This window comes from Notolabrus celidotus, chromosome 8, assembly GCF_009762535.1.
Source record: "Notolabrus celidotus isolate fNotCel1 chromosome 8, fNotCel1.pri, whole genome shotgun sequence".
NCBI lineage: Eukaryota > Metazoa > Chordata > Actinopteri > Labriformes > Labridae > Notolabrus > Notolabrus celidotus.
The window spans coordinates 31220679-31244904 of NC_048279.1; the positions used below are offsets into that span (position 1 = coordinate 31220679).

The 24226-nt window shown below is 40.8% G+C and overlaps 2 protein-coding genes across 9 annotated transcripts in view; one reads left to right on the plus strand and one right to left on the minus strand.

Annotated features, from left to right (window-relative positions):
- The window catches only part of LOC117817362 (LIM and calponin homology domains-containing protein 1-like), a 128701-nt gene extending 118076 nt beyond the window's left edge, over positions 1-10625 (minus strand). For 2 of the 4 annotated variants that reach the window (XM_034690036.1, XM_034690038.1), the window contains exons 1-2: positions 10346-10625; positions 9383-9690 (exon numbers count right to left, since the gene is read on the minus strand). In XM_034690036.1, coding sequence (XP_034545927.1) covers positions 9383-9484 — 102 coding nt within the window. In that variant the 5' untranslated portion in view covers positions 9485-9690; positions 10346-10625. The remainder of the gene's footprint in view (positions 1-9382; positions 9691-10345) is intronic. The other 2 variants (XM_034690034.1, XM_034690037.1) reach the window with 1 other exon arrangement.
- Positions 10626-10894: 269 nt separating this feature from the next.
- LOC117816921 (catechol O-methyltransferase-like) lies at positions 10895-15490 on the plus strand. 5 transcript variants are annotated; one of them, XM_034689311.1, is made up of 6 exons: positions 10959-11046; positions 12315-12437; positions 12588-12673; positions 13531-13794; positions 14742-14938; positions 15019-15490. In XM_034689311.1, the coding sequence occupies exons 4-6, from the start codon at positions 13539-13541 to the stop codon at positions 15349-15351; spliced, it is 786 nt and encodes a 261-aa protein (XP_034545202.1). In that variant the 5' UTR covers positions 10959-11046; positions 12315-12437; positions 12588-12673; positions 13531-13538; the 3' UTR covers positions 15352-15490. The 5 variants fall into 5 exon arrangements, with proteins under 5 accessions (XP_034545203.1, XP_034545202.1, XP_034545204.1 ...); XM_034689312.1 differs by lacking the exon at positions 12315-12437 and having other exon boundaries at positions 10895-10997; XM_034689313.1 differs by lacking the exon at positions 12315-12437 and having other exon boundaries at positions 10975-11046.
- The last annotated feature ends 8736 nt before the right edge of the window (positions 15491-24226 follow it).

The following is a 24226-nucleotide window of genomic DNA, read 5'->3' on the forward strand; positions in this document are numbered from 1 at the left end:
AGCTAACAAAACTTATTCTATATTAACAATCAAGATCAACAGGATCATGATATGCTGGGTCTTGCATCTTTGAAAATTAGAGAGGGCAGGAAGGGAATAATATAATCAAGATGCTTTCTTCTATTAATCAATAAACACAGAATTTAACTGTGTTACTAGATGAAATTAAATAATGACGGAAAGCTAAAAGTAGTTTACGTGATATGAACTCGCACTTGTATGTTCAAAATCTCTCTTTTTCCCCGACGCTCTGTAGTGGACACAGAATGTCAAGAGTGTTGAGAAGCTAAACTGCTGCTTGGTTTATCTCAGCTTGTTTCTACCATAGACTGTATAATAAATGGTCGTAGTATCTGTGACGTCACCCAACTGCTTCTGAAGCCGATCGTCGATGGGAGCCATATTGGAAATGCCGAACTCAACCAAACTTTGTTCGAGCTTATGGGAGGTAAAGAGGCGGGCCTTTAGCCTTTTTGCTAACAGCTACAGTGTTCCAGCCTGTCAATCAACAGCCATGTCCTTATTTGGGATTATAAAAACATTCAACCCCTCTACAGTGTGTGGATAGAGAAAAATAGCTATTCAGACCTAGACCATTTTTTGTACCAGGCTGTAAACATGTTTATTTCTGCTATATAGATCGTCTTTTTTTGAATGGGTGTGTATGTGGTTTCTGGTGTTTCTGCAGCCAGCCTCAAGTGGACGCTCGATGAACTGCAGTTTTTAAAAAAATGTTTTATTTAAAGTTATATTTTTGGTCATTTTCGCTCTTAATGGACAGGACAGCTGAAGTGAGACAGGAAATGTGGGGAGTAGAGAGTGGGGGTGGACATGCAGTAAATGTTTGAGGCTGGTAAAGATCGGCTTTTTTGAATTAGTGTCTATGTAAGTTCTGGAGCCGGCCTCAAGTGGACACTCGAAGAACTGCAGTTTTTAACACTTCCGTATTGGCTTCAATTCTTGCGGACAAAGGTTGCCGATTGGTTTCTACAGGTTTTTTAAGTTGTATTTTGGGGGCTTTTACACCTTTATTGATAGAGGAGAGGACAGTGGATAGAGTAGAAAACTAGGAGAGAGTAGGGGAGTGGCATACGGGAAGGGGGCACAGGCTGGAATTGCACCCGGGCCACCGACTTAACCATTAGGCTAAACCTGTGCCCGTTCATTTAGTTTTTTCTGTTGTTGTTTTTTTTAATTGTATTTTTGAGCTTTTTAACCTTTATTTTATAGAGGAGAGGACAGTGGCTAGTGTAGGAAACTGGGATATACAGTGGGGGAATGACATGCAGTAGGGAGGCCGCAGGCTCGATTTGAACCCGGGCACGCAACCTAACCATTAGACTAATCTGCGCCCCGTCATTTAGTTTCTATGGTTCAATGTTCTAAAGCATGTTATAAGGGGCTGAGATATCTGCATAACTTCCATCTCTCAGAAATAAACATGATTGTCAAAAGAAACACTGAATGAAGCCGCTTCAGGTCACAACCAGTCTCTTCTATGCTCCCTGCCAGGGCCTGAGAGATTATATTACCTGAATTTATCAGCTCTCTTCCCTGTGTCAGTTTACAGCAACACTTTTCTTGTAAACACAGTTTTGATTTACTCTTCCAATGCTTACTTATTCACTCTGTCATAATGACTGAGATATCATCAATTTATCCTTGAATGCAGGAAAACAATTGTTAGATTTGTGTATCAGATATGAATCATGTCCATGTTTCCTCTTCATTCTCATCCAGGAATAATGCACTTAACTGTGTACTCTAAGCTCATCATTCAAGCTGCACAGAGAGAGAGGGAGAGAGGGAGAGGGGGAAGTTGGGGTTGGAGGTTGTGGTGGACCACGGATTTTCAGCTCAGCAGAGCATTAAAGTGAGTGATGAAGGGGACATCCTCGATCAAGCCTTAACCCGTCTTTGACAGATGCTTCCGTCTTTAACAACACTGTTTTGTCTGATTGTTGTAGCTCTGCATCCCACTTATACAGATAAACTGACAAGACAGCTGAACACTTAACACATCAGTCTCTTCTGTAGGAGACAATGACAATGCCCTCAAACTGGGAATGACATCATGCATGAAATCAGAAGACAGTACAGATATTTCTGTGCACATGGCACTGGTTTCTAAAAACAGCCCGGGGCCAAACACAGTGCTGCACTGCATTTTTCATCAAGACAGCCAACAAGGAACAGAGCCTTCACCGGAGCTGATTTGAAACATTTAAACCTCACAGTGCAGGTATGAAGCGTGTCCATTTATCTGTGGCAATGTGTCATTCATTCCACAGACAAATGGTCTCTGATGGATGTACAGTGAAGTCTGTGTGATTGATATTGTGACATCTTGGTATGAAGCCTGTCTTTCTGAACACTAGGCTGTCAGGACGTCCTTTAAAAATCAGACGGGAGACTACGATGGTTTACAGTACAAAGTGTCTGAGGAGTAAATATTTAAACCTTCTTATAAACGTTTTGTCCAATGAGGATTAGAATGGCAGGTTCAAGCATGCCTCTAATTAGACGAAAGCCTTTTAACTATGTTACCAAAGATTAAGTGACCAAATCAGTCCAAAGAAGTCCTTGGTCTTTGGAAACTTAGTTAAAAGGCTGTTAATTAAGTCACTACTTCATTATTACAAGGAATACAGCTCTACTGCTGGTTGACTGAAGCCTGTGTGTTTAGCAGTGTAGGCTAGAGTCTATTAGATGCCCTATTGGTCCCTTTTGGTATCTTAATTATTTCCTCACTTAGTAAAAACTCACAAAAAAATGCACCAAAGTTTGAATTTGCTGTGAGTATGTGCTGACCAAGCAGCAACCTCCAGTCTTAAAATAAAAGAAGCCCATGCTGAAGTGCTAAAAACTGCAGTTCATTGAGCATCCACTTGAGACTTGCTGCAGAAACACCGGAAAACACATACTCACCCATTCAATGAAGACGATCTTTGCAGCAATAATAAACAAGTTTACAGCCTGGTTCAAAAAATGGTTTAGATCTGAATAGCTGATTTCTCTCTCAGCACACACTGTACGGGGTTGAATGTTTTTATAACTCTGTATTTTCAAAGACAATAAACTTACGAGTTTTGCCCAAATAAGGGCATGGCTGTTGACTAACAAGGTGCACCCTGTAGCTGTTAGCAAAAAGGCTAAAGGCCCACCTCTTTCCCTCACACTACCTCGGACGAAGTTTGGTTGAGTTCAGCATTTCCAATATGGCACACGCCGACGATTGGCTTCAAAATCAGATGGGTGACGTCACAAATACTACCTCCATTATCTATACAGTCTATGGTGCTGCCTTATAAATATACTACATGTCACTGCAGTCATACTTGAGTTCCTAGAAAAAGTTCTGCTTACTGTCAAAATTAGAATGAGGTTTGAAATCCCCACTCACACCTGACGGACAACCTAATAACACCAGCCTGCTTATTTGACTCTTGGCTGCAGTGATATCAGCCTTCAACAAGTAGATGATATCACTCTCCCCTTCAGGCATATCACAATAAATGTTGCATTATTCACAGCCCCATGAACATGACATGACTTGGATAGAAGAGGGGGGTGTTGTGGAGATAGATAGACAATACAGAATTAATAAAGGAGAACTCCAAACAGGCTGAAACAAGCTCTGAACAAGAAACGTGGAGCCAAGAAACACATATTTGATACATAACGCAGCTCATTACAACAAATAAACACTAATTATTGATATATAGAAAAGCATCACCTTCAGGAAGAACCTCACATGTGGTTCCTGGGTTTTTTAGAAGTCTAGAACAAAGAAGAACACAACCTATCCACCCACTTAAATCATGTGATACAACTCTTCTAGAGCAGAACATGTCAGTCGGTTTATTATAGGCAGCTTTGTTGATATCTATTGACCATTCTTTGCACTGTAACTGTTGCAGCTGAGAACAAACTTCTTCTGCAAACTATGAGTTCATGTTCAGAGTCAAGTATGACCCACCACTTTGTGCAGACCTCAGTGCAGACTCAGCTGACATGTCTCAGTTTTAAGCAGATTTTAAACCATGTATTGTGTTCTAAGATTTGCAAGTCAGCCTGTCTGGCTGTGCAGGCTTAACCGTCTGTCTATACAAAGACTTGAACTCATATTCTGGACCGTCTGCTTTTACTGAGTCTGACTGACTGTTCAAGAAAAAAACACCAAAACAGCAAATACTTCAGTGAGTTAATCTCTTACACTCGGCTGTTTCACTGATTCATATTTCATCATACTTCACGTGCACAGTGGCAAAGTTTTCTTTGAAAGTTTCTCCTTTCGAAATGTCCCCTTCTTCTGATTTCAGAATGCTTTCCTTTATATAGTCTTTCATCACAACAAGGCCGGTGATGAAATCATGCAACTCCAAATGGATCCATTCTCTCTCAGTTGTGCTGTCAGATAAATTTGCCAGCAGCTAAACAATCCTAAAGATCCACACAGAAGAGAGAGAGACAATCTATCAAACCACAGAGACGTGTGCAGGGGACAGACTAGTCAGATCATCAATCTGGTGTCTGCTCTTACAAACACCCTGTGGCTGTACGACACGACTCAATCAACGTAACCGACTGAAGGTTTCCTCTCTCATCAAAGGAACGATAGAGTCTGCTGTGAAGTTAAGAGGAGCCTGATTACTGCCATTAGCCGCAGTGTAGCTGACAGGATGGTGAGATGGAGAGGAGGGCGAGGGCGTAATGAGTGCAGGTGTGAGTGCTTCATCAGGGTGTTGTGATTTACAGACAGAGCCTGTAGAAGTAATTTGTCTGAGCTAAGAGCCTATAGTGACTTATTTTTGTCTCTTTGCTGCATAATACGTTTATCATTAACAATCAAAAATGAACCAACTCTTTGAAAAATGTGTCAAATTATATGCTTTTACTTTACAACAATGCAACGCTGCACTACAGGGCTAACAGTGCAGCAACAACAGTACCAAATGAAACTGGATCCATCAGCTAAACCTCATTACATGTTCTCCTGAAGGTTTCCAGAGCTGGTAGAGATTGATTGTACAGAAAACACACAATTTCTTCCTTTAAGCAACACTACATGAATCCTTCATTCCTCATCTACCAAAGTAGTTTCAGTCCAAACCTTCAACTTAAAGCTAGGGTTGGTAGCCACGGAAAACTAGCATGAATTTGAATGTAGCATTTCCTCAGGACTCCGTCTAACCCCTCCCCTTGGAGCTCCTCAAAAACGACGCCCCCGTTCACATGCATGAGCGCCGCTGATTCGCGACCATATGATCGTGACTGAATCAAAACCGGTCCTCAGCACATTGTTTGTGTTTTGCACTACGTCAACTCATGTCTCACTCAGCGGTAAGAAAACACCAAAACATGATCATAGTGAAAGTTAAAAACACAAACATGAAATGAACGTGCAGGAGGCAGGCAGAACGGCAGGACGGGATTTGATTGGTTCATAATTTGGATCCTGATGGCAGGGATTGGTTGGTGTTTTCCCGGGTTTACTCCAGCTGTAGATAGCAGCTTTTTTTCACTCTTTTTTAAGAACACATTATGTATTGATTGCCATCGGGACATAAAGATCATTTTAACCAGTATAACAAAAAGTGTATCTAAATCTGACTACCAACCCCAGCTTTAAGTTTGGTTGTATTTTTGTCACTTTGAAGCTGCAGACCTGATCAGCTGATCAGTGCTCTGCAGGCAGAAGAGCACGTCTGTGTTGCGTCTGCAAATTAGTGCAAAAACAAAAGGGCTTTCTTCAAAGTGAAGCGCTGAAAAAATAGTAGAGCGTACACCTAAGCCAAGATGAGTGCATGGGTCGGAGTCTTTCAAAATTGGCTTAATTACGTGGCAGAAATGACCCATCTGCTGAAAATTGTAGCCTAGCTTGCGTGCTGTTTCTTGCTGGGTTAAATGTCACTAGTTACATTTACTAGTGACATAAAACTCGTACAACCACACTTCAAAAAAACTGAAATATCCCTTTAAAAAGTACAAGCAAGAGATCACAGATGTGACAACAAGACTTAGAAGAACATCTAAAATGAGAAAAAGAAGAACACAATGAGGTGTAAAGAAAGTAAAAGTTAAGTTTCCGGATGCCAATGAGAGCAGCACATGAGTGCTCGGCGAGGATGCTTTCTGGCGTCTCAGCCTGCTTCCATTTCCTCTGACAAACAACACAAGACATATAGGGGACCTGTTATTCTAACCTCCAGCCTCGGGTCCTGACATCGTATACGACAGCAGCTGAATATAAGCAGACATTAAGCATTAGGATTCTGATAGATAATTGCTGTATGTTTTTCTATCCTTTCAGGAACCAGGTATGTCTCTGGTCCCCTGAGGTGACTGCAGGCCTGTCACCAGGTGTGTGTAGGTAATGATATCAGTCCCCGCGGGGTAGAGGGTGACAGAGGAACAATAACACCGGAGAGGTATCAGTTCTCTCTCGTCTGTTCAGCTTCACTCTTTTGAGTCCTCAGCCCTGATCTGCCTCGGAGATTCTAGGTCAGTAGTGGCTTTTTAAAGACTTGATATGAGCCTCCAAGGAGTTTTTGCTGCTGCTAAATAGGCCTGTACTGAAGCCTGACACTCTTAAAGAGGATCTGCCATTTTCAGTATACTCTGACATGTAGCACAGGAAGCTTAGAGTCCACATAATAAGGTAAAACTACACAAAATACACACCAGGTTGAGTATTTTTAAGTATGTATTTGAAAGTTATTGAAGTTACCGTTATGGTTACCTAGTTATCAAATCTCATGTATCTACCACCGTTGTATTTTCCTCTAGAAGCTCAGTGCAGCTTCTGAAAATCAAAACCAGTTCGACAGGCTGCTAATCTGATGTTTGGATTAGGTGACACACATCGGCCGTATCAAATATCTAACGGTACAATGAATATTGCTTAGCTAACACAGTGCATGCTGCTTCTCTATAACTCATGTTAGTTATTGGTTATCAATAACATTCTGAAGTATATTGGCGTTTCTCAGAGAATATGTCATGAAAGGTTATGAATCTTTCACAGGCAACCACAGACTGTATGAAACATGGATGTGGTCTCAGTGATGTCAGATGATGAGTTTTAAAGCCCAATGATGGCGGTCGCCATATTGGAAATGCTGTCCCAACCTATCAAGAGGCAAAGAGGCAGAGTTGAGGCTTACTAACAGCTTCAGTGTACCTGGCCCCTCCCTATATAACTGACCTCCTGAGCCCTTACAAAACCTCCAGGCCTCTGATGTCTTCTATAACATGGGTCTCCTGGCCGTCCCCTCGGTCAACATATAAACTGAAGGGCGGCCGTGCTTGTATTGTAAAGGCCCTGCATCTCTGGACAAAGCCTCCTCTCCCCAATCAGGACTGCCCAAGCGGCAACCTCCGGTCTAAAAATGTGAGTCCAATGCGGAAGTGCTAAAAACTGCAGTTCATTGAGGATCCGCTTGATGCTGGCTCCGGAAGTACCAGAAACCACATACACACCAATTCAAAAAAGCCGATCTTTACAGCAGAAATAAACATGTTTACAGCCTGGTACAAAAGATGAGTGTAGTCTGGATAGCTCATTTCTCGATCGGCACACACTGTAGGGGGTGAATTTTTTCATAACGTGGTAATTTCAAAGATATTGAGATTATGAGTCTTCCAATGAGAGGCACGGCTGACTTGATTGACAGGCGGGAACACTGTAGCTGTTGGCTAGGAGGCTCAAAGCCTGCCTCTTTACATCACAATCGCTCGACAGCAGTTAAGTTGAGTTCAACATTTCCAATATGGCTGCCGCCGCCGATTGGCCTCAAAACAGCGCTTCAGAAAAAGATGGATGACGTCACGGATACTACGTCCATTATTTATACAGTCTATGGGATTTCCCCCTCTGTTGACTCTTTTAAGACTTGCCTCAAAACTCACTTTTATATTTTAGCATGTGAGTCATCTAGCCCTAATTGGTTTGGTCTCACACTGTGTTTTTCATGCATTGTACAGCACATTGGTCAGCTTCTGCTGTGTTTTTAAATGTGTTTTATAAATACATTTCACTTGAATTGACTACCCTGCCTGTCAGTCAAGTCAGCCCTGCCGCTTTTTATGCAAACCTGTGACCTCACTGGCTTCTGCTTCCAGCCACAAGTGGACACTGGAGGAGCTGCAGTTTTTAACACTTCTTCACTGGCTGCTTTACTCAAGAGCAGAGGTTGCTGCTTGTGGTCAACACTCACCCTGCACTGAGAATAACAGATGAAGAGTGAAAACACAAAGCTGTCAGCAGTTTAAAGAGCCACATGGATTTCATTACAGTCCACTGAGCTGCTTTGTATTATACCTACATCACCTCCTGACATGCAGTGTGTTGAGGGTAGAAAGTACAAACAAAGATGCATAAAGCATTGGAATATGTTCTGTTAGTTGAAACAGTGACTCATCATTTCTATTCTACTTTAGACACCTCTGCTTTTTGAAACAAGGGGTGACTGATGAGGGTTTAATCTAAAATCAAACTGTGCATTCAGTGTCACTGATCAGATAAATGTAAGCAGGGGGAGAGTGTAGGGTGCTCTGTTATGCAGAGGCCCCATAATCCTTCCCAACGCCTCTGCTTTGCCGAATCTCTCACTTCAACCTGCAAAGCTTAGAGTGCATCCCTCCAATCTTCCACAGATAAACACCCTATCATCATCATCAGTGTGTACGAGGCTGACAGGGAGCTCAGCCCACTGCAGCAGGATGACAAAGTCAAATGCATTGGGCGCAGGCAAGTGTCGTGATTGAAATTCTCTCGGAACAAAACCTTGTTTGTGTGATTATTGTTCGGCAGGCTCGCAATGAGGCAGAAATCCATTCCACATGATGCATTCATTGTTTTCAGGCAAACACGCAGCAGGCCCCACGGCCGCCACTGCTACTGTACAAAGGCACCCAGCAAAAACAAGTGTGTAAACATTGCAATATATAGGGGGGGTGAAGTTTTAATAAGGGCAATATCCCATACCAGATATTATATCATTAATGGGAGCAAGCATGGTAGGAGGAGAAGTTCCTAATGAGCAAGTTGTGATAAAGTCAGAAGCAAGGCATTGCAGGAATGTTCAAATGCAGAGGATTAAAAACCAAACAGACTAAACACAGTTTACTGAGCAACAGGCACACTTCTGCACACCACATGAATTCTGTTTGGGGTTTTCCCACAGACAGGGAGCCTAACAGGACCAGGCCATGTCACCTTTCAACAGGTGACGATGCAATAAAAAGACAATCATTAAGAGGTGAAGTCTGTAGGCTGCACACCAGTTACTAAGCTACACATTAGACAACAGAACACCTGTGAGAGGGAGTGAAGCGTGAGGAGTTACTGAAGTGTTTAAACACAGGTTTCTGGACTCACCTCTATCCATTTCTGTGCCTCCTGAAACGCAGAGTCTGCAGCGGACTCGGTCAGAGGGGGATGCTGATGAGACGGTCCTATCACTGCAGCCGGACTTGCCATTGGCGAGGAGGCTGTGCTCTCTCCAAGTGTTAAAGCCTTTTCAAGTTGTGTGAAAAGCAGGTCACAGTGGTGTGTTATTCCAGCAGAATCAGGAGTGGGCCGTGTCGTGAGTCAGCTGTGGGTTCAAGGTGTTGCAGCAGCAGCAGCAGCACCGGCGAGGCGAGAGAACCAGTTCCTGCTCTCTCCGGTGTCACTCCTGTTGGAGTCTGTGGGCAGAGGATGAACAGCGTCAAGTCAAACAGAGGCAACTATGAGACTTCCGGTGTGTCCTACCAAAATAAAAGCTTTGGTCGGGGAATATCCTGCAGAGTTTAAGATAAGATATACTTTATTTGTCCCCCGTTGGAGGAAATTCTTTTGTTACAGCAGCTTACAACACGGGACAGGGGAATACAACCATGTACTAACATAGTTAAAAAATATAATAACAGTAATAATAGCAATGACAATGGTGAAATATAATAAAATAAAATAAAATAAAATAAAATAGAATAAAATAAAGTAAAAATAAAATAAAATATGGCAACTATTACAGCTATAGACACACTATGTATACTTCTATCTGATAAATAGATAAGGTTTGGTATGGTAATAAAATGCCAAGTAGATAATATAGAATCACAACAAACGCTATAATGTTAACTCTTGCTGTGATATTTACCCATACACTTAAAATAAAGTGCCAGTCAGCTCACATTATAGTTTGTTTCTTGAATATGCTAGCTTGAACAAGGTTAGCATAAAACAGCTAACTTTAGCCTTTAATTAGTCAGCAGAATTAAAGCTAAGTGTCATATAACAACTAAATGCAGCCAAACACGGTCCACTTGTAAATTTAGATTAAAGAACAATGTATTTTACCTGTTTAATTGTCGAAGAATACCCATTACATTATGTCTTTTCGACAGGTACAACGACCCATTTTAGCCTGGAGGCCAAAAGTCACTAAAACCATGCAGGGCAGGAGCGTCACAACTTTATACCTATCATGTCGTCGAGTTAAAACCAGAGGTTAAAACATGCCGAGGAACCCATTTAATCCGATTTTACTGAAACTAAATCTCTTCTTGATCAATGATTCGTCCTTCATGATGTATGTACAGTATGTCATGGCTAAGATCAATTCAATGCGCGCCAACAGAAACCGGAAGCAGATGTGAGTTTCCATTTTGACTGCGCAGACGTGCTAGTGTTCTAACGAAAAGTGCTACCCATCGAGATGTGCTTCTACAGTCTGCGCATTCGCAGAGCTACAACGAAAGAAAATGTAATAAAACCTCGGAAAAACCTGCATATAGACGTGAGCAATACTAGATTAAAAGAGTAAACTTACATTTTTTCGTAATCAAAAATATTATTTTATATTCATAATGCCGTGTAAAAATCAACATGCACAGTCAATGATGAAAGCTCATTCAGTAGAATTTTTCGATAGGTAGCACATCTCAATGGAACACCGGAAACACAATGTCTTCCAGTTTTTGTAAAGTAAAGAATATTGTGAACTTATTAGGTAAGAAACATCAATTGCACACACTGGCTGGTATATAGAGGCAACAGGGGTAAGTGACTGCGATAGCTTTTAATTTCAGGGCTAATGCATAGAAGAGGAACTTATTCCACTCCTGCCATCTAACATTTCAATGGGCAAAACTGTTTTAAAAAATAATGTACAACCTTACATTTTGTACTTGGACCTTAAGGATTGCCTTTAATGTTGTTAAGTGTTTTTTACAATGTTTGACTTTGGTCATTATCAAGAAAACATCCTCTATTCGCCTTACTGGTACTAGTTGAGATATATAATGAGTGTTTCTGCTAGACTTACCTAGACCTTTATTGTGGTTGAACCCCCGTGCTGTTTCCGGTAATGATCTATCTGTTGCTGGCTAACTTGACTCAGCTGGACCACAAGACTCGCACACCGCAGTATGATTCGCTCCAATGGCCAAAAATACACAAAGCAGTGCCGCTCCACCAGCAGCCAATGAGGGCAGCAACACACAGGGGACCGCACACCCACTTTCAATATATGGAGCAACATGAGAGAGTCAGAGAGAAGATGGGTTCACTGATCTAGAGCAGAAGTATCCATATAAAACTTAAACTCTGGACTTTAGTCACTTTTCGTAAGGCTAAGAATTACAAATAGTTGGATATATGCTTAATTTATGTGTGATGTATCCAGTTATAATGAACTGCTGCTTGATTTATCAGATCTATAGAAAAAGTAATGATAAAATGATTGGTATGAAAATCTGTACACACCATGTTAGGAATTTTTTTGCAGCCTGAATATTTTTAAAGAATTAGCTCTAAACCCTTCCCTTAGTATGAGAAATACTCAATAAAGTTCAATCTTTTTTTGTCAGCTAATCCCAAATCTTGCACCAGGGAATGCATTGTGTTAAAACAGTCGTTGCCTTGAAATGATAAAAGCATTAACAAATGCACTTAAACACCAAGAAACATAGTTTGATCATCTGTAATATGCATTTTATGTTTAATACTCAATCACATTTCTAATGGCCAGTTGTGTTCTCAGGTACGCAGGACAGCTGCACAATCTCTGGGAATCAAAAAGAAAGAAAATTGTCCCTGTGCTATTTTTAATTTGTCATCAGAGACAACAATAAAAACAACAAAAAAACAGAGTAAAAAACAACCCCACTGTCATAATAAAAATAAAAACTACTGGAATAAATCAGCACAATCAGGGGAAATAACTTCAATAAAACTCAACACATACACATTGTTTAATCCTTTTAAAACAAGATACAAAACCTCATTATTAGCTTTATTAATCTATCAACTGTATCTCATACTGTAGGTGCCACTGAGGTTGGATACAACTTAAGGTGTCATTAATATTTCTACATCTCTGCTGACCTCTAGTGGATAAACACAGCAGCACTGAAACCTAGAAGGAGGAGCTCCCAGGCAGCTTTACTGGGTGTGTTTCCCTCTCTCCAAAGCCACTATTTCCTGGATACCAAACACAGAGTGTGACTCCTTTCATGACAGCTTAGTCCTATGATACCTCACTCTAAGTGGAAAAGCATGGTGGGTCTCTCTCAGCAGATTGTCTGCTTTCATGTTGCAGCTCAGCGTCTTGACTTTCAGGAGTGACAGTCCCATCTGTGTCTGACAGGAGGCACTCCTTACCTGGACGGACGACAGAGCGGTTTGGCAAGTACTAGATCTTTATGGCTTATATGTTACTAGTTGTTCTGAACGGTGTGACTTCAGTTCAGTGTTCTTTGTTTTATTACTTTTCTGTGAAGAATGTTTTAATCTGACACTTTAACAATATCCTGAATCCACAAAACCAATGAGAGATCAGTGACACATTATGTAACTGTCTTAGGAACAATTGTGTGTATATTAATTTTATTTTTAAAACATTTTAATACAGTAATCCATTCATCATTTGCAGTGCACACAAGAGAGATGGACAGATTACAACCTGGAGGAGTTTTTCTGAGACTTGACTTGATTTTTATTATAACTCATGTCAGAAAGAATCAATATTTTGTTGCTTTTCTCACAGAATTTCTTTTCTATACCCTGTGTTGTGTCTGCTGTGATGGCTGAACTCTCATTGGATGGATGAGAGTCTGCAGGATTTATTAGTTTAGAAGTGCAACAACTTATTTATCCATAGAAAGAACTTGCTGTAGAGGCTAAGTGTGAATAAAACCTGCTGAATCTGTGCCTTCATGACTTACAGTTTAACATACATCTAAATTGTAACACAGGGTTTTCTTACAATAAGCCCCATAAAGGGGACAATGGGCTGCTGTCTGTATTGTTATAGTAAATACAACTTGTAAAAATATGCTGTTATGATAATGCTTCTGTGTTTTAAACAGTGAATGATTAACTTTTACAAGCGAGGTATGCAGGGTGTTTCTTTTACTCCTCATAAACTTTACAGCAAACTACTCTTGAATGTAATCTGCTGGGAATAAACACATTTCTCTTTTCCATTAGTCGTCTCGATGCCCACATGTTTACACTGTTCTCACTTCCACTCTTCTTCCCAGCTTTTGAAATGTGGCTCATAGTCGTCTCTGTCCCGCTGCTCCCCGCCGTCCTCATGGTGTCCGGTCGTTTCCGTGTCAAAGTGTCCTCGCTGTGCTATCGGGCTTTGACGTGGGCCCTGAGGCTGGTGCGAGGGCGAGTGTGTGTGAGGAGCACCCATGCTTTTGTGTTCTCCGAATGCACCCACGGCAAGGCTGACAGCGTACTGGAGACCTTTGACCTTTACGCTGAGACACACCCTTCCTTCTGCATCAGCCCACAGACTGGTCAGTAGTCAGATTGCTTAATTTACCAAGAGTGTGAATTTGTCAGACAGTGCATGTGACAAATCAGTGCAACAGAGATGATCATAAGTCACAAAGTAGAACTTATTAGTCTTTAATCTAGAAAGCAAGTCAAATATGTGACCTTACATTGGTTAAAAGTCCTAATGCTCCATGAAGCTAACGTTATGCAGTCTCTTATTTATTTACCAGGTCTGTTAAAGTCCCTTAAGGCTTCAGTCAGGACAGACATCCTGCAAAGTGTGACCTGCATAGTTTATTGTGTTTTGATTCAGTGTTTCACACACGTGGTGAGCAGGTGTATGCAGTAAGTAAAGCAAAGCAAAATCTGTATCACAGACATGTTTACAGTGCTGGTACCAATCTGTAGAGGACTGTTTCTGTTTCTATTTAAATAATACTTCAAGCTGCAGTTTATACAAAGTTCAAAGTTAGGAGTTAATGTGTTTAAAACTTGAACTATGCTCTACTAATCCCTGTTGCAGGAACACAGAAACAAAGAAACAAAGAGCTGAGCAAAATGTGCTAATATCAGTTTTGGAAGAGCTCTGCAGATCTATTTGTTATTGTAGTTGTTCAATAAATGATGAGAGCAAAGTTTGGGTTGGTGATTTTAAATATTTGTAAAAATGTACTATCTTTAATAACAGAACATAACCAATGATATATTTTCTGTAAAGAATATATATAATAATATAACACTGCTCAGGTCTTTACCATCAATTTATTCTACCCCCAGGTGATTTCATTAAAATGATCAGCTTTGAAAACAGCTGCAGTCTGTTGGATGTGCTTGCTCACAGTGTGATATACCATGCTCTGTGGTTTAGTAAAACATTCAGTCAATAATTGTCAGATAAATGATAATGATAAGTGATATGAAAACTGATTCTCACTGACCCTGTGCCTGTCTCCTCTGTCTGATGTAGTTGAAGCAGTGGATGGAGTGATGAGGCGTGTCCGTCCCTCCCGGGTGTTGGAGCTGGGGATGCACTGTGGCTACACCTCTGTCCACCTGCTGCGTCTGCTGCCCCCTGCTGGCAGGCTGATCACAGTGGAGCTGGACCCCCTCACAGCAGAGCTCGGGGAGGAGATCATACTTGTAGCTGGCTTTAAACACTCACAGGTACTCAGAGAAGGATTTCAACTTACTTCAAAGAGGACAGAATGATTTCACTGACTCTTCACTTTTCTGACTCTGCACAGTTCCAGGTGTTGATTTCCAGCTCAACTGAGGCCATCCCAACATTACGTTCCTGTCTTGACCTCGATAAAGGAACCAGTGAGGGGTTCGATCTGGTTCTCATGGACCATGACCCCCAGCAGTATCTTCCAGACCTGCTAGCTCTGGAAAGAGAGGAGCTCCTCAGCCCGTTTGGCTGCTCCGTCCTTCTGATCCACAGGAACCAAAGAACTGAGCAGATCAGAGGAGTCCTGGATCACATCAGAGCGAGGGTCGACTGTTACTGCATCAAATCAGAGCTTCAGTCCATGACTGAAGTCTTCTATCAAAGAGAAAACACACAGATAGACAGGTGAATGTGGCGGGACTGCTTCCATTATACCAACCAAGAGTGTTACATACAGTACTTTATCATCTCCAGCCTCACCTGTGTGTCAAAGAATATGTAGATTAATAATATGTGCTCAATAAATTATTTTCTCTCATCTATCAGACGGTTTCTGTTTGAAAAGAAGTTTTTTAAAGTTTTCTCTGAGGCCTAAAACAAATGTATTATAATCAATAATGGAAAAGGTAACACATGCTACAATGTTAGCATGAAAATACTATGGATACTATAAATCACTCCATTTTTGGAGACATCTGATGACGTTGCTGGAAATTATTTACTGCAGAAAAGGGAAAAAATGATGCAAAGTTCCTTTGAATATAATTTTATTCTGCATCTGTTGAACATATGGATACAAATTGTGGAAAACAAGCAGGTAGAGGAGATCAAATAATCTGCGTACCATTGATGCCCAATCACCTTCATCACAACAAAAGAAACAAAGAAATAAACACCAGCTGTAGAGCACAGAGTCGCCATTTGATGGCGCTCCCTTCATGTGAAAGTAATGGAAAGCTTTGCACTGAGCTGGGTTTGAAAAGATGAACCTTTAAAGGGATATTCCATGTGTTTACAAAACATTCCTCCACCCTCAGCTCAATGCATACAGGAGTTTTAAACTCTGAGTTTAAAAGTTATGATCCTGATTTATTCAAGAGTTCATGTAGAGTGAGCCGCAGCACTCTTATTTTGTAGCACCCTTCCTCTCCTACATGCTGTGATATTTACTCCCAGACCCCAGTGTCAATGTTTGCGTTTAAAAATAAAGCTTTCAAGAGCTCTCAGTTAGTCCTCCCTTCTTTTTTTTAACACATCAGTGTTCAATCCCTAACTGGCCGTAATGAATGTCTTGGATTCCCAGCATGCATTGCATCTGAAATGAGGAGGATCAGTGTTGTCTTGTGGGTAAAACTCAGATGGAGTTTTTCCGAATTTGCCTCTAATGGCACTGCTGAGGCTTTCAGAGCAGCTGGAGAGCCATTACATGCTTTAGAGACAATTTAGTGCAGGATTTAAATAAATAATATCTGTGCAAAAACACGACTTAATTAAATGCAATATTTCCAGGAGCCTGGGGGAGGGTCTCAACTGGAGTTCACAAATGTTACACAACAGTGTGATAAATGTTGTAATAAGGACATTTATTCAAACTTAGAGAGCTCACAGCAGTGAGAGAGAGACAGATGATGGTGTAGCTTGTCAACTCCTATGAATTAGACATGGAGGTTAGATAACACACGTTCAGGGATGAAAACTAGGAATCCATCTCGTCTAACAGTTCACTCTCTACAGAGCAAAATCAGTAATGGAGCAGGAAAAATGAGACAATCAGCATGAATACTTTATTACCTCACACTCATCGTAGCTGCCGTGCGGTGAAAGTGGTGATAGCATTTTGTGAACATCATGGGGAAAAAGCTGCAGGCATACAGCGAATGTTGTGTCTCTTCACCAACTAGTTATAATACCTCTTTTATGATAACATAAACAACTGACTGATTAGTATACAAAGAGAGAATCAGAATCAAAATTAAAGTTATTCCAAATGAAGATGTGTTTATTCCTGAAAAAAGGCAACGCCCACTCTGATGATGTGATTGCATGCATGAAATTCAAAGCACTGAATATTACGCTTAGTTAGCAATCTGGAGCATTTCAGTTTTCAGTCTTTGTTAATATTTACTGCAAGTTTTAAGATTTAGAATCATGCGCTGATGAATCCCATTTAATGAAGAAAAACAAAAATGACAAGAAGTTTGACTAAACTCAGTTTAAAGCTCCTGTGAGGAGTTTGTGACTGTTTATGAAACAGACTTAAATGAACAGTGACGCTTCTTTGAGACCTAAAAAGCAAACGAGACCATCAACAACAAGACTTATAATTTATATCATGTAACTTTGAATGCCTGTAAACACTGTTGTTATTTTCTCCACAGCAGATATTTGAGGTTGGTGATATATTTAACTGTTCAGAGACAGCAGGAGGAGACTTTGTGTCATAAAATACTACCTCCTTGTGTACAGGACAAAATCAGCAAAGATGTGGGAGGTAATGCTTTGTCCACAGGGGGCGCCAAAATACACACTAACACAAAGTTGCTCACAGGAGCTTTAAAGGGAAAAGAAACATTACATTCTTCTCAAGCTAATAGATTTCCAACTAGGCGCATGTTGTGTGAATTAAGTTTATAATCAATTCAGTGCGTTGCTTTTTTCATTATTGTCACATGATTTAACTCAAGATCAAAACCATATGCATTTTCCACATTTTAAACACAGAGCACAAGTTAAATTCAACTCATAGAAACAACATACAGTCACCAAGAGACACAGAATTTCAAATGCTTAGCTTAATGCTAATCTCCATGTGTGTTTTGTGTTTCTGACATCCTTGGAGGCAGTTTTTTTATGTTAATGTTTACATTTTTCACAGTATTCCCTCAGAGGCAAAGAGAGTTTTTCTTCACTCGTGGATTTTCCAGACACTTTCAGACGTTCCCAGCTTGTCCCCAAATGGCCGCTGTGTGATCTGTAATTACACAAAGTAGACCAACTGTAATGATTGCTCGTTAGCTTCCACCACCATCTCCGCCCGGATAGTCCCCTAACATTCCCACAACAAAACTATTAGAGGCGAGACGTGGTCAATTTCCCAGCTGTCAGATGTGATTTAACATTTCCTCGGCTTTCTTGCAGAGAACCTCGAGTCTACACAATGATGTACAAGCAAATGTAAACACCATGTTCTCTGACCACCCCGACCCTCGCCCCTTCCTCCAAACTCTCCTCAAAAATTCCTTTTTTAATGGCTCCAATTTCCGAGTTCCTCCTTCGTCAGGCTATGAACTGCTCTCTGTGCTGCGGAGGCTGGAGCGCTGATGTAAACACAGCTTTCAATTATAAATCAAACTCTAAAGGAGCAAATGCTCCACTGCCCTCAGGCTCTCTGTACAAAGGCCCAGCCTTCATACCCAAACACCCCTCATGGTGCTGCTGGGAACTTATGGCCTGCTATTCACCAGGATAAATTCACTTCTGACACACAAACCTCTTCAGTGTTGTTGTAAGTTATGCAGAGAATGTTAGGCTCATCTTCTGTACTTGTTGGCTGCTGCAGTTTACCATCTGCTCAGCAGAGGTACGACACTTTTGCTAGATTGTTGTTATCATGTTGTTGTGCTGATTTCTATTTTCATCAGCAGGATTTTCTGCCCGTGTTCATCACTATCAGATTATATCATGCAGAAAACAGCACTGCAAGAAAAACAAACAAACAATTACTTATTTTTATCACTGAATCAATACCTCTGCTTCCATAAAGCTGCTGCTTTATTACAAACTGAACAACATATTGAGCAAGTTAAGGATGTGGTCGTTTGCTAGTTTCTTCCAAAATTGTGCGACTAACCTTATTCAACATTCATAGGAGTATTTGTGATTGATCATGAGTTATGTTAAGCCTGTCTGATATCAAACTACTTTTCAAACAATTTCACTGCCACAGACAATTTCCCAGAGTTCTGTTTTTGTTATGCTTTGGTATTCACAAACATTTGTTGAAAGGTGATTATAAAAGTACTTTTTTTATTTCCTTGGCATCCCAAGAAAACCCACCAAGCTTCATACTTTTTGGAGTTTTTAAGCTTGGCTCATGAAAAGCATGAAATTCACTGATCTCAACATTGACAGGTAGATCTTAAAAACAGAGACCAACAGTGACAAACAGAAAGCAGCTAACTTGGAATACTCCTAACATGGAGGGATGTGCAAGACATGGTACACACATAATGCTTGTTGACTGTTTGGACATGGTGTTAGCACGGCAGAAGACACTGGGTTGATGGAAATACCTGGCTAGTTCCATGTTAGCTTGTGATGCAAACTAATCTAATGTAAAGATCTCAATCACAGCACAAGGGGGCAAAAAGCTGCTTCTGTTTCTGCTTGAATGTCTACATTTGTTTTCTCTGATCTAGCCGTCGTTTTTTAAAATGTCTTTGGCTGAGTGAGAGTTTCTGACAACCAGAATTTGGATTTCTAACACATGGAAGGCACAAGCTGCAGACACAACAGTGATTTGGTTAAGGTCTGAAAACAAGGCTGGGAAAGGTTTGTGTTACAGAATAACTTTCTATTAAGTTGGGTTATGGGGCTGCACAGCGATGCAGTGGTTAGTGCTGTCGCCTCAAAGTAACAAAGTTTGTGGTTAGCATTGTCGGCTGGGAACAGGAGCCGTACTGTGTGGAATATGCATGTTCTCCCTGTGCAGGCGCTGGTTCACTTAAGGTGCTCCGGCTTCCTCCCACAATCCAGAGAAGAGCTTGCCAGGTTGCTCCAAAATGCCATACGTGTGAGTGTTTCAATGAGTAAACAAACAGACGATGGGGATGAAAACATTGCATAAAATCAACAGAGTGCATGCTCGGCTGTCCTTGGGTTCTCCCAACACAGTAGGATCAAGGATCATAAACATTGCACGTTTAATTTTTAGGTTTTGAAAGAGGTGCAGCCACAGGATTCTTCCAAGCATACAGAGGGTGTCATATCACTTTTAGTATACCTCGACATGACACAAGATAATCTTCAAACAGGGCTGAGCTTATGTTGCATTGTATACCTGTTTATAACATTAGTCTTCATTTGGGTGAATGTTCTCAGTCTGCATTATTTTGAAGGAGACGCTGTTAAAGGCATGGAGAATACACAGAGACACGCTACTGGTGCTTATGAATAACAACAGCGAGAAGCCCACAGTTTCCCCAGAACATTCCTCAGCCACTTAGAAAAATATAACAGTTGTGTATGTTATTTCTTTTCAACATCACCATGTCTGGCAGCAGCGTAAACACTTGTTTACAGCGGAGTCATTTTAAAAATTCATCCCATGCGTCCTCTGAGGCAGTGAAGGGACAAAGCCTTCCCCTCTGTGTCTGGTTCATCAACTGGAGTGGGCAGAGCAAAAGGACACTCTTGATGGCCTCTCCAGAGACCAAGGCACTTCTATATTTGGTGCACAGAGATAGCTTGCAATATCCCCCTGACACACAGGCACACATAGACACACAAAGAACACACTTCGTAATGTTCACTTCACGGTTGTGTAATGATGCTCTCTCCTCACATCTGACTGCTGTCGTGCTGTCACTTGAAAAACTCGTTTCTCCAAGATGTCATCTTTTCAGGAGTGAGACTGTGCGCTGTGTTATTTGAGGTAATTACCATTTTTATGAAAGACTTTAACATGCTGGGGTTTGTTATAGTTTCCCTAAGAGTGTGTGTCTGCTTGCACTGAACTGTCATATAGACTGCAGCAGAAATCATCTCTCAAACCTGGACATGAAGTAGCTTCAGGACAGTTACTCTAATGGATTTGTAACCACATGCCTGAAATAAGGTCTGAACTTCATCCGGAGTAAAAAAAAATGTCAATCCCACAATCAAGTATTTGAGGCTTTATAGCTACTTGAAGCGGCTAAATGAGACTAGAAGTTCAAGTCACGCTGTTCATTTACAACTAAACACTAGCTTTTCACTTCTGGTAATGTGTTCATGCTTTAAGGGTACAAAATGGTTATTGAGCAGAAAATGCAAGTGTCATGGACATATCATTGCATCCTGCAGCCCTCTATATGCCCTTTCTATGGCAGTCTAAAAAGGGGCCAACACGTTCTTTTGCACTTCATTTTTTATTGAATATTAATGATCATACAAAATAACTAAGCCTAAAGACAACACAGGAACAGGTTTATAGGTTCGCGTCAAGCGGCAACCTCCGGCCGTGAGAATTGAAGCCAATGCAGAAGTGTTAAAAACTGCAGTTTCTAAAGTGTCCACTTGAGGCTGGCTCCAGAAGTACCGGAAACCACATACACACCAATTCAAAAAAGCCGATCTTTACAGCAGAAATAAAAATGTTTACAGCCTGGTACAAAACACAATCGTAGTCTGGATAGCTCATTTCTTGATGGGGCACATTTTGTCATAATGCGGCGATTTTCTCCATAATGAGAGGCACAGCTGACTTGATTGACAGGCAGGAACACTGTAGCTGTTGGCTTGGAGGCTCAAAGCCTGCCTCTTTACGTCACACTTGCTTGACAGCAGTTAGGTTGAGTTCAGCATTTCCAATATGGCTTGTGATGATCAGCGTCAAAACAGCGCTTCAGAAACAGATGGGTGACACCACAGATAATACGTCCATTAATTACACAGTCTATGGTTTGCGTGGGTCTCATATGGAAACAAATTGAGGAACATGAACTATGGGCTACATCACAAAGAGTCCATTTCTTTCAGTATTTTATTGGTTTTCAAACTGTAGTCTCAGGGAAAACTGCAGAAGCTTTTTATAGTTGTAGTAAAGATCAGCAGTGACTCACTCTAACCTGCTCTGACCAAACACCTCTATCTTACCTTAAAATATCTACCTCTACCAAACCACAGCAGAGTGTGGATGTGATCATTCAAGAAATTCTTTGCAAGATGTACCATGCTGAAGAAGATAGATTCAATAGTTGTAGTTGTTCAATAGGTGTAGATAGTATAACACAATGTACAGTTTTGCTGAGAAATAACTTTCTGTATCCTCTCTTGAACACACACTTTCTAAAGGAGTTCATGGAAGCCGTGATAAAAAGCAGCAGGTTTGTTTCAATGAGTGTCAGCTCTTGGGAAATGAAAAAGCTGAAGTCCTCTCTTTTAATCTGTGGAGGGATCTGACAACATGAGGTGACTCTACCACCCGCCACTGACCTAGACTTCAACCTACAGCACAGGCTCAACACACACACAAATGCATACACACTCTCTCACACACACACACACAAACACACCGTGCCTGTGGAGAGAGGGAAGATTGAGAGAAAATAGACCCCCCACTGTGCCGCGTCTTAAGAGGGCTGAAGCCTCTCAGAAAGAAGCTTCTCTGCTCCAGGTTTAAGAGACCTCCTACAATTCTTATTTTCCAGGAGAAGTAAGATGTGTCCTTGTGTCTCATATTTCAGGAGGGAAGTTTAACCACTGTGAGAAGGTTCCTCAGACATTTTCCTTGTAATGTTTATAATACGGTGTCATTAAATATTTAATCTTCAGGACCTGTTCAGAGCTCATTAAACTGGTTTCATCATGACATATACACACTGAATCTTTGATAAAAAGAAATGCTAATAGTTTGTTAATTATTAATGGACTACCTCTTTCTTCTTCTGAAATGAAATGTACATTACAGAATCATTGACTTTGAAAAGATTGTAGTTCATTGATAGTTTGATAACTCTGATCTCGAACATTTTCTTGTGCAACACCCAACATTAGCTAAAAATCAATGTTCCATACAGATAGAAAAACAACTCCTATAATGTTATGATTAACCTCTATAAATAGGCAAACAACTGATAGACCACAACATTTAATAGCAACAGTACAGACTCAGCTTGATTGTATTTCAGCAGCTTTAAAGTCTACCAGCATCTAAGCAAGCACCTTTACATCTAGATTTAACTCACTGACTAGAAATCAATGCTCAGAAAAACAGGGTCAAAAACCATACTATGCCAAAAAAGCCTTAACCCTAGGAAAATCAAGACCCCAAGATTTCATGTGATGGGGCGCTGGTGGCCTAGTGGTCTAAGTGTCCCATGTACAGAGGCTACAATCCTCGTCACAGGGGTCGCTGGTTCGATTCCCGGCCGGTCGACCATCTCCTGCATGTCTTCCCTCGCTCTCTACTCCCCACATTTCCTGTCTCTCTTCAGCTGTCCTATAGAATAAAGGCAAAAAGGCAGAAAAAAGATTTCATGTGATGGTATTGTAAAATATCTAAGCTGGATTGTAGCTCCACTGCAGTTTATTTTTAGCCAAAATCTTAAAGTAAAAAATAAAAATAAAAATACTAAATGCAAACAAATACCAGGTCTAGCATCAGCAATTGATTGCTTAACTTGACCTGCTTGACTGATGAAGTTAACTAGCAACCAGCCTTAAAAATAGCTTCTTAACACCTAGATGTAGTTTCACCTAGATATTAATGGTCAAATAAAAGGGAAAAACATCAAGTCAGCCTCAACCTCTAAAATGCATACATGTCCAAAACCCTTCTTTAAGCTGTTAGCAAATCTCACAAACATGACTGTAGTTTGTGTATTTGATAGTAGTCAGCTAGCTATCATTAGTTAGCTTGCTTAACACTCAACGTTTGCTAATTATAATCTAGCATTTGGGAAATTCACCCCTAAAAGAAAAAGAAAATATTTGCTTCTACTTTATTTTATTTTTTTTTAAGTTGTGTTTTTTTGTTTATTGGGGGTCATTTTTTGCCTTTAATGATAGGACAGCTGAAGAGAGACAGGAAATGTGGGGAGTAGAGAGTGGGGGAGGACATGCAGGAAATGGTCGACCGTCTGGGAGTCAAACTGGCAGCCTCTGCGACGAGGACTGTAGCCTCTATACATGGGGCGCTAAGACCGCGAGGCCACCAGTGCCCCTGCTTCTACTTTTTGAGTAGATCTTTGGTCATAATTCAGTTTTAAAAAATAAATTTGCCCACATTGTTTAAATCTTTCTGACAGCAGTTATTAAGAGATTTGATTATGGGAGGAAGTAAAGCGATTCTGCTTGGGAATGTGACTTCAGGTCCATATGAGATAAAAAGACACTGATACAAAACAGAAACACAGAGTCGATGGGGTAGAGGGGGAAATACTGCTGGTGAAGAGATGGAAGAAGAGCAATTACTTCAATAAACTTACATCGACAAAACATCTTATTATCATTGACCTTTTTATATTATTCAAGTATTTACTCGACCAACCAGATCCAGAAAAATGGATCCTGTGTCTGCACCG